The sequence below is a fragment of the Manihot esculenta genome, chromosome 18 (genome assembly GCF_001659605.2).
Source record: "Manihot esculenta cultivar AM560-2 chromosome 18, M.esculenta_v8, whole genome shotgun sequence".
Lineage (NCBI taxonomy): Eukaryota > Viridiplantae > Streptophyta > Magnoliopsida > Malpighiales > Euphorbiaceae > Manihot > Manihot esculenta.
The window spans coordinates 2,514,138-2,530,309 of NC_035178.2; the positions used below are offsets into that span (position 1 = coordinate 2,514,138).

Genomic DNA, 16,172 nt, shown 5'->3' on the forward strand with positions numbered 1-16,172 from the left:
CGCCGTTGCCGGGGATCGAACCCGGGTCACCCGCGTGACAGGCGGGTATACTCACCACTATACTACAACGACCGAATGAGATTGTCGGCACCATTTTAATTATGACTGTACAATCAGGCATGCTGTTTAATTTATGCTCGCATGGCGTTCGTACGAATGCGATGGTCCAACGAGCTACAGATGGCAATTAGAAAAAGAAAAAGAAAATTGAAATTCAATCGCCGTTGCCGGGGATCGAACCCGGGTCACCCGCGTGACAGGCGGGTATACTCACCACTATACTACAACGACCGGATGGGAATGTCGGCCTTTTTCCCCATGATCGATCAATAAGTTTCAGTTGCATCAGAAGAAAATATATTTATTAAAGATGCTTAAAAAAATTTTTAATTTAAAAAAAAACAGATATTTTGGAGAAGTATTTTTGGATGCATTGCTAATGATAGGCTTGTGTCCTCATGAATTTGACCTTTTTGGATGATGGGCTGGACCTTTTAACTAAACACTTTTTGGGTCACTAGGCTGGCTTAGAGAGACAACTAGAAATTATATCCGGCCATTGACTGGAATGTGAATTCAAATTGTTCCTTTTTCAATTAAGAGAACAGCACAATGTTTTTTATTTTTTTATTTTTGTTTCCAATGCAGAATTCTAACTGTTGACCTCTATAACCTCTCATAAAATACTAAAATTTATCTGTAGAATAAGGGCACTGGAAACACATGAACTGCTTTCTGCTTGGTGGACTAAAAAATAGGCTCTTTTTTTTTTGGGTAGGGGGGAGTGATGAAGATATTTTGACAGCAGTAAGGGGACCAGTGCGTCCTTCTCATGATATTGCCTCTAACAAAAATTTCCCAAATTAAACCCAACTCACTCCACCTAACAAAATATTTACATATATAAAACTTGGAACCAAATTCTGTGACCACAATAAAAGAAACCAAAATAGACTCTTCACCTAATTTATCCTCATGCACATGCCCATCTAGCTTCATTTTAGTTTTTGGTTGAAGTCAAGCTCCCTCATAGGGGAGCATCAACGCTTATATTCTTTACCACCTTCAATCTTCCATTTTACTATTATGATTATTGTATCGTGCGTTGCATTCCATGAAACAGATCATTCTCTGACGATATTGGGATGTCACTTTTGCAGTGAAATTAAAGATCAGAGAGATGGATGCTGATATTTTGTGGCTATGGAGATTTCATATAAAGATAATTGGTAACAATTAGATGAAATAATATGGAGAAAGGAAGCAACGAGGTGCTTACAAGGTGGAGCCCAGTGTTCTGGCTGCTTTACTTATCACTGCTTGCTGTGGGTTCATACCCTGCTCCCCAGTACCACCACCATCACCTCTTATCTATTGGGAAAAATCTTATAAGCTTATTCACAATTGAGGTTGGATGAAAAAGCACTTTTTTGAAAATAAAAATAAGTGTTGTAAAAAAATATTTGAAAATTATTAATTTTGTTTTATGTTGTTATAAATAAATTATTATATCTAATTTAATTTTAAATTAAAGATCAGTATTTGATATTTGTAAAGATGTGCCAGTGCCAAACATAACCCACTTTTAGCAAAAGGCAGGCTTGGAATTAGCACAATAAGTCAACAAATTCAGCTAAAGCTCCACATTTCTAATTTTTGTTAAATGTATTCACTCGGATGGAAGTGATGTTGTGGTGCCCAACTACATTAAAACCATGATGCTGCACACACTAGATCAACCATTCCATTGAAGTTTTGTTCAGACTTGACGGACTAATTCTGGTTGATTTGTGCATGTGCATGGTTTGTGCTGCTGCTGCTGTTCACGTGATAGAAATGTTAAAAAGGGTCCACTATAATTTCTACTGTGTGATCATGACGTCTGTGTGTAGCCAATGCCTCTCAATCCAACGGTTGATCGAGTCCCTAAACGATCTAACGGATATAAATTTTATAATCCAAAATCGACGGTTGATTTTGCTCTGTTGTGGCGGGAAAATCGGGTGGGAAAGACTGCCAGATAAATATGTTTTCTTTTTAATTTTTTAAAATAATCGTTCAGGAATGGGAAATAACTAAAAATAAAAAATTTGGTATCCCATGTCGGACAAGACAGCACTGATGGCAGGTAGAGACTGTGTACACGTGGACCCCACAGATGAATTTGCGGGAGTTTCCGTTACGTTCCATTCTGGCGTTACTTTTCCTCTCTCCTGCACTAAACTTGCTTTCGTAGTTCCTTGGATCTATGCATATCCTTCCAAAAAAGAAGCTCCGTTATCTTTCTTCACAAAATTACCAACCGCCCACGCGCTATTTTTTACTGTAAAAAATTATTTAAAATATACAATATTTTAAAGTAAAGCAATTTAAAATAAAATCTTACTTAAATTGCATAATTTTATTAAATTAATTTTAATATGGATCAAATTTATAATAAGACTATATTTAAAAGAAATATATTAGGAAGCGGCGAGGTGAAGGGCATTTTGGTCATTTGATATTTGCCCATCACCCCACTAGAACCGGTGGTCAAAGGGTCAGCCCAACCGGTATAAACAAGTAAAACAACTCCATTTCGAAAACCGGCTAGTGATTTTTTCGCAACTCATTAACGTCCCCTCATCCAAGTGCATGATTAACGAAACCTCTCTCTATCATTACGTGGCGATATTCCACTGGCTCATTTCGCCTCGTCGGGATTCATAGCAACACAACCAATAAACAAAACCCAGTCACTCTCGTCTTTTCTCTCTCACATTAAAGAACACTCTTTTCTCTCTCATTACTCCCTCTGTGTTTTTTCTCTCTCAGAAAATCCGAAATTTCTCCTCAATTTCTCTTCTTTTTGTTTCCGAAATTTCAATATACTTGCTCAGCAATGCATGATCTTCATTTTAATTCCAATTTCGAGTTTTGAAACTCTAATTTGCATCCGCTTTGCATTGACTCACTGAGTTGGAATAGAAATAATGCTGGAGGCTGTGGAAAGTTCAGTCAATGGAGGGTTCCCGCACTTGCAGAGCTGTGGAGACAGCAGCGAGGAGGAGCTCTCCGTGTTGCCTCGTCACACTAAGGTGGTGGTGACCGGAAATAACAGGACCAAGTCGGTGCTTGTGGGTCTTCAAGGAGTGGTCAAGAAGGCTGTTGGGCTTGGTGGCTGGCATTGGCTGGTATTCGTTTGGACTTCTTTCAGTAATTGGGTTTCATTGTTTTGGTTTGGTTCGGATTGATTTTGGGTTATAATGTTGTTTTACTCAGCTTTGAACCTTTTATCTTGAAAAAAAAAAGGTATTTTGTTGTGTTTAAATGGTGTGTTTTGGCAATGTGGGTCAATTTTAGCAGTTTAAGATTTGGGTTTTGGTAGTGTATTTTACTTTGCTCATTATGGGGTTCGGTTTTTATTTTGTAAATTTGGGATCATCCATAAGTTAAAATTTGGGTGTCCTTTTTTAAAATTAATTTCAATTCTCATTGTAGATAGTTATTATTCGATAATAATTTGTGAGGCACATATATTGTGTAAATTTTCCTAAATTAAGGTGCTTTATGTTGATTTCAATTTACAATTTCTGGGACTGGGTAATGGTTTCATTGCATGCGCTTTTTAACCAATGGATCTGGTGTTTGAGTGGGATTTTACTATTTTGGGATTTTAAATTGGCATTTTGATGTGGTTTTGCAACTTGTTTGAGTTTATTTTCATTGCCTTCCCTCTTTGATTATGCCTTTTTTTTCATGCTTTCTAGTTCCACGCGATGGGGTTTTGGGCTTGTGCGCAATTATTCACATATTTGTAGAAGTGTATGAAAATTCAATACATATTCTATTGGATTGAATTATGTATTGAATTAGCTTTCTTCTCTCTTTATCCCAAATTTTGATTTCAAGATCGGATTGCTAGTTTTCCTTTTTGCTTAGTCTTGAGCTTTCTATGCATGGATGATTATTTAACATAAACTCATTTGAAATTTGTTTTGCTTGCCGGGTTTTCTTTGAAGTGTCTGACATACTGTTCATTTGTCTTGGGAATTTCTATATAATATGTAATCTGAAATGAAAATTAGCATATCTTTTGATGACAATAAAGCCCATGATTTGGATTATTTTACTCCACTCTAGTTATTGTGCTATCTTCTCAGAAAGCATCTTAATCTTTGACTTGGAGAAATTTTTTTTTGATTGCGAACAACTATGTAGTTATGTATGGTTTGCCTGAAATCCAGAACAGAAACTTATTTGATAACTTATTAGTATTGGATTCCAATGCTTGTCCCTGTAAATCTCTTATATTATTCATATGATTTTGTTTTGGTTCTGATATTTGGAATGTCCTTTTACTAAAAATTGTAGGTTCTTACAAATGGCATAGAAGTAAAGCTACAGAGGAATGCCCTTAGTGTGATAGAGGCTCCCACCGGGAATGAGGATGACGATGATTTGGAATTTGATAATGTACAGTGGAATGGATCTGACATGGGTGAGTTTGGTTATTTAATTTCATTATTAAATGTCGTCCTCAATTTTAGTTGACACATGGTGACTGGTTAATGAATTGATTTGGAAAGATATTTCTATTTCTTGAGCTTTCCGGCCTTGAACAAACTCTTATGTCAGGATGTAATTAAGTATTTGCTTAGACCCAAATTGTTAGTTTGTAAGAGTATTACTTTTTTTCAGTGGAAAGCGATCAAGTATGGTACATAGGATCCGTTCTGTCTTTCACCTTTTACTTTCATTATGGCAAAAGCTCCCTTGTTTGATATCTTTATCTTTTAATTGGACCCACCCACCACCCTTTTTTAATTCTGTTTGTGCTCTTCCTGATTTTTCCAGCATCCGATGACACCCAAAAGTCCCATAGATCAAGGCATAGGACGCATAAATCAACGGGGTCATCTCACAAGACTATGAGCAGGTCCCTCTCTTGTGACTCGCAGTCTAAGGGCTCTGTTTCCACACCTCGTGGGACCGCGGTATTATAAATCTTTAGCCACTCTATTTACTTGTTCATATTGTTTTCATTTGTTTACTGTGCAAGGAAATAAATTAATTTTACCATGAACATCTCCATCACAGAAAGTTGACCTCAGCAAATTAGAGATGGCTGCCTTGTGGAGATATTGGAGACACTTCAATCTTGTGCGTTTCTTATTTTATTTATTGAGAGATACTTTTGATGACTGGTTCCTTGTCTGTGCGGCACATTCATTAATAACTATATACATTATAAATGTTTCTAGGTGGATGCTATCCCCAACCCATCTAAAGAGCAACTAGTAGATGTTGTTCAGAGGCATTTTATGTCCCAGGTACTTGCAAAACCAATCCTTTTACACCTTTAAAACTGAAGAGGTTGGTTTTGTAATTGGGAGTTTATTAAACGTGCGAGTTGACTGAAACCATCATATTGTTTTGGTGTTGAAGCAAATGGACGAGCTGCAGGTGATTGTGGGATTTGTTCAGGCTGCAAAGAGACTGAAGACCGTCTGCAAGTGAAGACATGATTATCAGTCACAATGTTTGAGATGTACTGAATCTCAAATACTAACAGATACTGGTACCTAAATGTCCCCTTCCCTGTCTGTAACATATGTATGGCTTGTTTATCATTATCGTTTATGTTAGTATTTAGCGGGGGCTGGTAGTGGTAGTTGCTATTATGTCCCAGCTATAGAGCTGCTGCTGCTGCTGCTTCTTCTTCTTCTTCTTCTTCTTTTTCTTCTTCTTGTTGCTGCCCTTTTTGGTAGTGTAGTTATGTAGATATTATGTAAACTGGTTATTAGACCTCCAAGAAGTCCCTGTGGCATTTTCTTCTAAGCTTTGGTTTAATGTATTGCTGACGTTGGGGAAGTGGACTTCTGAAAAATGTATATATATTCTATGTTCTCTGCTTTTCTTCTCTTTCTTAGGCCATTCTAATCTAAACTCAGTGGAATACTGCCTGGGTAAATTTTGTGTTTATCTTAATGAGAGTGGGTGAGGATTCGAGTTTAGTTCCATGGAAGTCTCATCTATTTTTTTGAGATATTTAGTAGATATTCATTTTTTACTTGGTTGTATAGTCTACCAAATATATTCAGCTGTGTAGCCCTAGTAAAATAAGCCTTTTTCCTATAAAAGAAAATTTATATTTATACAATCAGAATCTTAGGCAGTCCAATAAAGTCTCAAGTGGGAGGATTTGATGTATCTAAAAGGGACCCACTCATAAATTCTCTTGCCCAGTACTGAAAATCTGTCTGCTCCTCGGCCTAACGCTTCTACTGTACTGATTTTGATATGGATTTCGTTGCTTATGTTCAGAAAGCATAGTTGAAACTTGAAATGAAAATATTTTATTATTTAATTATAATATTAAGAAACATATTGATTTGCTTTCCCCAAAATTGATTTATTTCTACATAATGAATAAGAAAAACTGCTCAATCATCATTATGATTTTAATAATAAACATTAATGATTATGAATATTATGAGTAGAGAATATTTTAAAATTCTTTTCAAATAATAAATTTTGCCGATTGTAGTTGTAGGCCTAATTTATTCATTCACCTTCACCTGCCCAAGAGACCTTTTCCCTTTGGGCTTTGTTAGTCTTACACTATGTTTGGATTAGTAAAGGGAGAAAAGGAAATAAAGAGTATAAAATAAGTGAAAGAAAATATATTTATTTTCCTTTATCTTGTTTGGTTGGGCTTTGTTTAAAAAGTGGAGAGAATAAAAATATTATTTTTAATTTATATTTATACGCTTTAACCTATAAAGACCTATTATTTAATAATAGCAATTAATTATAAAATAAATTTAGATAAAGAATTTACTGCAAATAATATATTTTTTAAAGCAGTAAATGTGATTTTACGAAAATGATAAATATTTTATGCATAAGTAAAAAAACAAATTTAATAATATGAGGATATTTATGTAATTCTAAAAAAGAAATATACTTGCTCCAAAAGGGAGAGAAAGGTACCGGATGAAAACTTCTAAGTTATTTTTCATCCCATGCTATTTTCTTTCTTATCCCCAAACAAGGGAAAATACCCTCTTTTTTTTTTTAAAAAAAAAAATTTCTTTCTTATTTTCAAATAAAAGCTAGTTAAATTCAAAATCAAATTAAATTGAATAAATTAAAAATTAAAATTTTAATATTTATAAAAATTAAATTAAACTAATTTTAGTTAAAAATCAATGTGAATCGCATCATCTAATTTGATTCAGTTGGATTTGATTAATTAATTTTTTTAATAATTTTTTTATTTTTTATTTTATTTTTAATATTTTAAAATTTAATTAAAATATTTTAATATCAACTATAATTTAATATTTATATACTATAAAAACTAATATATTATTGTAATTAATGGATTTGACTTTTTTTAATTTTTATCTAATTAAAATTAAATTAAAATAATCAAAATTTTAAAAATAAAAAATAAACCAAATTAAAAAAAAATTAATTTAATTTAATTCAATCCATTTTTTCGATTCGAACCAAAATGATATTCACTTTCCTTTACTTCTCCCAGCGGATTGCAAAGAGCTCTCGAAGCAGAGAGGTCAAATCTTTTCGTAGGTTGGATTTGTAGCCAAACTGATAATATCTTACATTCAATGGCATCCATACCATTCTTCAATCAAATTTTTATACATGAAAATAGGATATCTGCACCGTAAAATTTTTATTCTTTTTTATTTTTATAAATAATTTCAATGCATTTCCAATTAAGTTCTTTAACCAATGCAATTAGTTGAGACTTTTTTGTTTATGTATCTGATTTTTTTTATAATAGTATAAATTAAAAAAATATATAATAATTATTAAATGTATATGTCTAATCTAATAATCATTAAAATTTTCAATGTACGGTATGAATCAAGCTGTTTCACCCTAGTTAATTTCAGTTCCTAATTAATTAGGTTTTTGATTAGTTGCCATTTTTTTTATAGTTGAAGTAATAAATTTGATTAGTTGCCATTTAAAATTCCATTATAGTCCCTTGTTTTAATAAAATTTTCAATTAAGTCCATGTTCTAGCCTTTATTCCATTATCATTTTTTTTTCTACAAATTCCCAAAAATTAACATTTATCCTACAAATTCTCTATGCATGAGTGATATTCTGGAAAAAAAGAAAAGAAAAGAAAAGAAAAGAAAGAAAAAGGACGACAAAGTGTGGTTGAATTTATTTAACCTGTAGGCTCATCAGAAGAAAAATATCCCATATAAAAAATTTTAAATGAATTCTTAAAAAAACAAATTATGTTAGAATTCATCTTTTTATAATGAAATTTTTGTAAATTAAAAAAATAATTTTTTATTTTCAATAAAAAATTTATTAAAAAAAATCAATTAAATTAAATTATTGATTCCAATAGAAAAGAATAATAATCTGATTTGTCATATGTATGCGTAAGCAAATCAAATAATTTAAAGAAGTGATAAGTGAATAAATTCCTTAGCTAGGTGATCTGCTTGTTGTGAATAGGAATCTGCCACGTAATTAAAGCAATATCCAATTCCCTTCTCTAATTAGGCAAATATTCTAATTAACTCCTAAACTCAATTAGAGCTGCCTATAAATATAAATAGTTATAATTTTCTTTCTTTATAAAATTTTTATGTACATATATGAAAAATTACAATTTAATATCAAAACTATTATAATTTGAATATTAATTAATTAAATATTAATTGTGGAAAAGTTAAAAGGATTTGGATTCCCCATATCAGATGTGGGCATCATTAAGCTGCTAGTTGATATGCTCAAAATCCTACGTTTTGTTAATTTCCTCCAATTGCATAAAAAAAAAATGTCAACCCATATCAAGAATATAATATAAATTAATTCATTGGAAGAAATATATCCAACCAATAATAACAAAACATGATTAATAATTTTAATAAAAAAATTAATAAATTTAAACTAATATGTGATGACTAAACTAATTTTAATAATTTTTTTTTTAGATATGAATTGAAGGAGTAGGACTTGAAACGTTTCATATTTATTCAAATATATTTACTATCAGATCAAAACTGTAAATCCTGTAAATGATAAATAATTTTTTTAAATTATGTGATTTATGGTGTTATCATTAAAAAATTATATTATTAATGTAACATCCATCATGGTCAATAATTGATCAATGGAACATATATAACATCCATCATGATTAATGGTTGGATGCATCATCATCATCTCACCATTAGCATACACAACAAAATACCCCCTCATTTTGGGCGCCACTGAGGAAACCATATCTTCTCTGTTGATGAAGTTGATGTAATGTTTTTTTTTTTTTTTTATCTTCATTGGTTTCTCTTTTATACCCTTATTTTCTCATCTTTGTCTTTTTTTTTTTTAACTTATTTTTTACGAAGCATCATTTTTTTTTCTGAAAATTATATTATCCTGTAATTGGTCAGCTGCCTAATCATTAGTAAAATACTAGTCATCATGAATTAAAATGCTTAATAAAAGAGCCTCTTCAAATGATGTCATTGGCAAATGAATATAAAACAAAAGAGAAATTGATACATAGTGCATTTCTCATCTGGCAAATCCATCAGTGATTGGAAGATTTGTTAATTACTCACATTCCATCATCCAATATTCTCTTAAAGAAAAAATGAAATGTGTAGTGGGTAAGTGGACCTAGTAGGATAAAAGCTAGATTTTGTCACCAAAGTGCCATCGCTATTTCTCTTAGATCACTCTCAATATATAAAGAGCTTCCATCAAAAACTGTGTCCAGTGGGCTTACGTAGAATCATTTTAGTGAAAAAGCATGATTTTATTTAATTAAATCCCCTCCATGAAGGAAAACTCAAGTCAAACTTTCTGACGTACAAGAAAATGAGATATATATATTACAAGACATGAGTATTGCCATTATCAATTATTGGGGTGTCTAGTGTTGTCGAGCTAAGAGAGAAGATTGGTGCAACGCCATGGTGGATTCCCACTGAGACTGAGACCCCCTAACTTTGGGAAAGCTAGTTTGCTACAGCAATTTCCATTCATAATTCTAACAAGGGATTCTGTCTTTTTTTAGTGTAGAGGATGAAAGGAATCAACAAAATCAATTGGATTCATGGATGAAATGGATACAATGTTGTAGTTGTAGACAGAGTTGAAATGCTTGGAGGATTCACATGCTGCTAATGGCTGTAGTAGACTTCCCACTAAGTGTCCATAAAATTCCTTACCCACACACAACTCAGATAATGGAATCCAACAACCCTGCCCTTCTGCCTAATATGATTCCCATCAGTCCCCAATTTGTTGGGATTCTTTAATACTGTAGGGGTTAATTTTTTGTGATCATTAATTCCTTTGATGAATTCTTCTTATGTTTGGATGCCCCTCTAGATTTTTCTCAAGGCTAGGAATCTCTGCATGCACAACCCCACTTGATATTAGAATCCAAAATTATATCCTTATCATGATCACCTCATCACCATTAACGTCCTCCTAAGCTTGAAGAGGATACCCACAATTTATTGCTTTAATAAAAACCTACAAATAAGCTATATGATCCATCCACTATCAAGGTCTAAAATAATGTGATTATGGATTATAATGGTTTCATCTTTGCTTAAATTACGCTTCCCATTAGTCATGGCGATACGTATAACATCTAAAGTAAAGAAAAATATCTTGGAAATTAATTTTATCCATAATTTTTCAGTTACTGAAGAAAAAAGAAGACGTATAAGGTATAATATTATATTATTGATTAATGGGCAGTTCCCCTTTGCTGAAGAAGTCTCTCAAAGATTAATTTCTTGATTTGCATGTGATGCTGAAGCATGCATGAGTTCCGTGAAGAATTGTCAAAGAGAAAGGGAGAAAAAAGAGCTTTGTATATCCTGAGAGCAATTAGAAGTTGTTAGGTAGAGAATTCTGACTCAGAAAGAAAAACTTTTTAAAATATATATTTTCAGTATGTTATATATACAACAAACACATGGATGATGGAAGCCATTTAAGAATTGATGAATGCTAATTGAATGGAAAGGAGAATGATTCAGCAACCAAACATGGGATGGGAGGATTAATTATTTCAATCTCTATCTCTGATCTCTCTGCATATGTAAAAGTTGGCACAAAATCAGAAGATAAGGAAGTTTGTGACTTTGCTGGAAAAAAGAAAAAAAGAAAAACTCCTCTACGTATTAGTAGAAATTATGGTACAAATTCTCTTTTATTGCCCCTAAAACAAAAGATAAGTGGAGATTGCAAGATTCTCCTTTATTGTTGGACCCCTATAAATACCCCTGGACCTCCATCTTCACACTCAAAGACCATTCATTTGAAACTTCATTCTCCTCTCCATCAATGGCGCTTCGTAAATTGCTCTCGAAGCATCTTTCTGATAATTACAAAATAGCACCATCGACGGGGACTTTACAACACTCACCTATCTTTTCTCCTACTAAGTTTCAACCCTCACTAACATCAAATGCAGCAAAAACCAACTTTCATAGAGAGTCCCTGACCTCGCCAGAATCCTCTGATAAAGGATTTTTTCGACGATTCCTTCACCGAAATGCCATGAACCAGTTGCCTGAGTTTCTCTCCGTGCCAGTTGGAGAGAAGCTGAGGGAGAAGCTTAAAGGCATTAATATTAATGGAGAACGTCTCCACCTAAATGCACTCACTCCTCCAACAACGCAAGAAACAGCTACCGGAGATCCTAATCTGTTTGGAATCTCAGTTGTGGATGCGAGGAAGCTTTTGAGACTCTCGCAGGTGGAGAAGCTGAAAATGAAGTTCAAGGAGATTCCAAAGGCATCAATTTCGTACTCTGAGTTTATTCAGTTATGTGTGGAGGAATGCGGCAATGAACATCAAGGAATTGAATTTGCTAAGACGTTGGATCAATCCGGAAACGTCATCATTCTGGGAAACACTGTCTTTCTTCGGCCCGAGCAGGTATTAAATTAAAATGATAATAACGTTAAAAAAATAAAATTGTGTTACATTTTCTCTTGACTTTGTCACCGAAAATCATGCATGAATATGCTTAACCCATCTAATTGTTTTCCATGGTTTTGTAGGTGGCCAAATCAATGGAGAGCATAATCTCTCAATCCATGGCTCTTCCTAATGACCCGAGAAGGAAACAACTGGAGCAGATGGAGCAGCAAAAGGCTATAATTGACAAAAAGGCTCAAGCCCAAGTTCGGGGTGAGCTTTATTGTGGACTAGGTTTCTTAGTGGTCCAAACACTCGGGTTCATGAGGCTCACTTTCTGGGAACTAAGTTGGGATGTAATGGAGCCAATATGCTTCTTCGTCACCTCACTTCATTTCGCCCTTGCCTACGCTTTCTTTCTTAGGACATCCGTTGAACCATCTTTTGAAGGCTACTTCCGGCGCCGCTTCAAAGCCAAGCAAAAGAAACTCATGCAAATCCACAGCTTCGATTTGCAAAAATATAACGAACTTCGAAAAGCATTTTATCCAAACTTGGGTTATGGGTTTCCGCACTCGGAACACTACAAGCCATTGAACAGCAAGGAGGGAGAATTTCTTAGATCCATGCACTACTAATATGAGATTGTAAATTTTCCAAGACGCAAATATAGCACAAACTCGGATTGTATAGACATCGTAAGTGTTTCCTTAAATACCGTAATGGAGGAATAGGATCTAACAGTGAGACATGTTTATATTTGGGCAGTGTCCTTTGGGCCTAAGTTCTCAGTAATTTTAGACAGGCTCTTGGTCTTAGCCCCCCAAAATCAATTGTATCTGCATGTCCATTGTGGAATATGGATTATATTCCTCTGCTACAGATTCTGAAAATTGTACAGCGCTGTAAAGCATACATGCCCATGTTCAAGTACCTTAATTTTGTCTAGAATTTTATTTTCCTGGTAAAAGCTGAATAATTAATTAATTATACAATCGAACTAGGTGGCTTCTCTTACATTTATAGTATTTTGTCTAGTTATTTCTTACGTGATGGTAAACTGAAATGTGTATTGGGTAAGTGGACCTAGGAGGATAAAAGCTAGATTTTGTCACCAAAGTGCCGTCGCTATTTCTCTGAGGTCAGTCTCCATATATAAAGAGCTTCCATCAAAAGCCTACAACACTATATCCAGTGGGCTTACGTAGAACCATTTTAGTGAAAAAGCAAGATTTTATTTAATAAAATCTCATCCACGAAGGAAAATCCAAGTCAAACTTTCTGACGCACAAGAAAATGTGATATGTATTACACAAATACGATCATAGGCCATTATCATTATTGTCTAGTGTTGAGCTAAGAGAGAAAATTGTTGCAGTTCCATGGAGGATACCCACCCCCTAACTTGGGGAAAAGCTAGTTAGATGGGATTCTGTCTGTTTTTAGTGTAGAGCAAGAGAGGAATCCAAAAAATCAATTGGATTTATGGATGAAATTCATACTGTAATGTCTTATATATTCAAATGTAAAGTTCCACAATGTTGTATGGTTTTAGACAGAGTTGAAATGGTGCTGCTAATGGCGGTAGTAGACTTCCCACTAAGTGTCCATAGAATTCCTTACCCACACACAACGCAAATAATGGAATCCAACAGCGCCTGCCCTTCTGTGTAATATGATTCTCAACAGCCCCCAATTTATTGTGATTCTTTAATTCTTATTCACTGAATTAACAGTGATTCTTCTTGTAGTCTGTAGGGCTAAATTTTATGTGATCATTAATTCCTTTGATGGATTCTTTTTATGTTTCGCTTCTTTAGTCATCCATCTATTGTATAAAAATTCTCCAGCTTTTTTTTAAGTTTAAGAATTTCTGCAGCCCCACTTGATATTAGAATCCAAACCTCCCCATGACGATCACCTCATCACCATTAACGTCCTCCCAAGCTTGAATATGATACCCAATTAATTTATGGATGCAAGCTTTAATAAAAGCATATAAAGATATGCGATCCATCCACTATTAATGTCTAAAATAATGTTATCATGGATTATAATGGTTTTATCTTTGCTTAAATTATGCTTCCCATTAGTCATGGGCAGTTCCCCTTTGCTTAAGAAGTCTCACAAAGATTAATTTCTTGATTTGCATGTGATGCTGAAGCATGCATGAGTTCCGTACAGAATTGTCAAAAAAAGGAAAAGAGCTATGTGCATCCTGAGAGCAATTACACGTTGTTAGGTACGTAGAGAAGAATTTCATCAGGAATTCTCACCAAAAAAAAAATAAATTTAAAATATTATCTTCAATATTTTATACCAAACACATATATGGTGGAAGCCATTATTTAGGAGTTGATGAATGCTAATTGAATGGAAAAGCAGAATGATTCAGCAACCAAACATGGGAGGATTAATTATTTCAATCTCTGTGCATATGATCTGCGCATGTAAAACGAGAGTTCCCAAAGCAACCACTTACAAATAAAAATAATATTTCCATCCAACTGGTTGATTTTCCAGACAATAAAATAATGTAGCTGGTGTTATTTCCCCGTATCGTAGACAGAAGCAGTGGGCGAGTGTTACACGTAGCAATAGCATGCAATAAATTCCAGTAAAGGCTTGCCCGTAAGTCGTTTGATATAATGCGCAACCGTACAAAATTTTGGCCCATGAAGAATAATGCCCTTGTTTTCAACCTTAGCGACAATAGATCACCGGGCCCGTTATCCTGAACGGTTGAGCAAGCCAACAATAAATAATTAAATCGGGGTCTTTCGGCTCTTTGGAGGAACCCTTTACTTTGAATGATCTCGCAACACCTTTTAACCAGAATTTCACAAGCAGCTCTAGCAAAGATTAGAGGTTTGATTTTTGAACAGCTTTCCCGGTGCTTGTTTTTGAAGGAAAATTTAGAATGCCCCAATCAAGAAAAAGATGCCCCAACTCTAGTTCACACAACCATTCCTGTTGAGTAGAAGATAATCATTATGATTTGGCTCACATTCCACTTCATCCCAAAAGCGATTTATATATATCTCCACAACTAACTCTGACCCACACATCTGGGATATTTGATACTTCTACTTCTAGTGGCCACTCATTCTTCCTTTTTTCTTTTTCCTTGTACTGGAGTCTTGTATTCAGGTCAGGTCCCTCATTAATAAAGTGCATCACAGCCCATGCCCATTTCAATTTTTCAATCATTTTCCTCAGCTGATACTCTCCAAAATTGCCCTATCTCTTCAAACATATAACAATGACCTCATACTTCCTTGTTTCAGATGAAAATAGAGACTTTCGACCAGAAGTTAACCCAATTAATTCTCTAACCACTCCCTTCTGGCCTTCTCCTAACCTATCAAATCAAATCTTTTGGTAGTGCACTTATTTTGTAAAATAAATAAATTTAAATTAATTAGAATGTCTTGCACGGTTTGCTAACATCGTTTTCTCATTGCACTATTGTAAAAAAATAAAAAATTATTCTGAAAATTATCAGAAACATATGAAAAATTTTAAAAAGTGAATTAATAATTATAATCAACATCGATCATGTGGGTATATTGAATTATATTCATTATGTTTGGCCCACTGGTATGATCAATCATAAAAAAGTCATGATCCATTACCGTTTATTATTATTATTTATTTCCAAAACATTATGGGCAAGTCTCGTCATTTTTTATTATAACTAATTAAATTTAATTCGTATAGTATGTTGTTTTACTTTATAAATAATTGAAAATTGTATTATTTTCATGAATTTTGCTGAATTCCTTTTGTAATTTCAATTCATATCTGTGATTAAACTAAAAGGAAGCTTCTTAGATCAGCATTGGGATAAAGTTAGTTTAGCAAGATTTGTGCTATTTTCATGATTCAGATTTTAATTTAACAACTGCAAAAGCGAGCTGAAAATTTCTTATTTAAGATAAAAGCATATGTAAACTTTAACATGGTCAAATAATTATAAGAGAAATTTAATGGTTAAACTTTTTTTATGGTAGTTTATTTATTCAATTTTGATCATAATATGAAATTAATAAAATACAGTAGAATTATTGGTTATAAAGAGATAGATAATTGCAAAAATTATGGAAAGGTACAAAATTATTAATCATGCCTGAATTGAAATATGTGGGCAGAGTCATTTAATTAGCTTAATCCAAGTAACAAAGTACTCAGACAAATCCTCGTGGAGCAAAACATTTCATGGAGACAAGACATTGACCATGGCAACT

At 33.5% G+C, this 16,172-nt stretch overlaps 2 protein-coding genes and 2 non-coding genes across 4 annotated transcripts; 2 read left to right on the top strand and 2 right to left on the bottom strand.

Annotated features, from left to right (window-relative positions):
* On the bottom strand, positions 1-72 carry TRNAD-GUC. Its single transcript has one exon. It is a non-coding gene; the product is annotated as a tRNA-Asp (tRNA).
* A 147-nt stretch (positions 73-219) lies between these two features.
* On the bottom strand, positions 220-291 carry TRNAD-GUC. The gene has a single exon. It is a non-coding gene; the product is annotated as a tRNA-Asp (tRNA).
* Positions 292-2,715: 2,424 nt separating this feature from the next.
* LOC110605819 lies at positions 2,716-5,904 on the top strand. Its single transcript, XM_021744466.2, has 6 exons — positions 2,716-3,173; positions 4,354-4,480; positions 4,837-4,976; positions 5,080-5,142; positions 5,244-5,312; positions 5,428-5,904. The coding sequence occupies exons 1-6, from the start codon at positions 2,973-2,975 to the stop codon at positions 5,497-5,499; spliced, it is 672 nt and encodes a 223-aa protein (XP_021600158.1). The 5' UTR covers positions 2,716-2,972; the 3' UTR covers positions 5,500-5,904.
* A 5,385-nt stretch (positions 5,905-11,289) lies between these two features.
* Positions 11,290-12,922, top strand: LOC110606656 (calcium uniporter protein 4, mitochondrial). Its single transcript, XM_021745568.2, has 2 exons — positions 11,290-11,943; positions 12,069-12,922. Exons 1-2 carry the CDS (start codon positions 11,347-11,349, stop codon positions 12,561-12,563), a joined length of 1,092 nt encoding a protein of 363 aa, XP_021601260.2. The 5' UTR covers positions 11,290-11,346; the 3' UTR covers positions 12,564-12,922.
* The last annotated feature ends 3,250 nt before the right edge of the window (positions 12,923-16,172 follow it).

Bases quoted from the DNA above. Each gene is read 5' to 3' on its own strand.
- LOC110606656 (XM_021745568.2), top strand. From the start codon at position 11,347: ATGGCGCTTCGTAAATTGCTCTCGAAGCATCTTTCTGATAATTACAAA. The intron at 11,944-12,068 runs GTATTAAATTAA...ATGGTTTTGTAG, and splicing joins TCTTTCTTCGGCCCGAGCAG to GTGGCCAAATCAATGGAGAG.
- LOC110605819 (XM_021744466.2), top strand. From the start codon at position 2,973: ATGCTGGAGGCTGTGGAAAGTTCAGTCAATGGAGGGTTCCCGCACTTG. The intron at 4,481-4,836 runs GTGAGTTTGGTT...TGATTTTTCCAG, and splicing joins GTGGAATGGATCTGACATGG to CATCCGATGACACCCAAAAG. The intron at 4,977-5,079 runs GTATTATAAATC...TCTCCATCACAG, and splicing joins CCACACCTCGTGGGACCGCG to AAAGTTGACCTCAGCAAATT.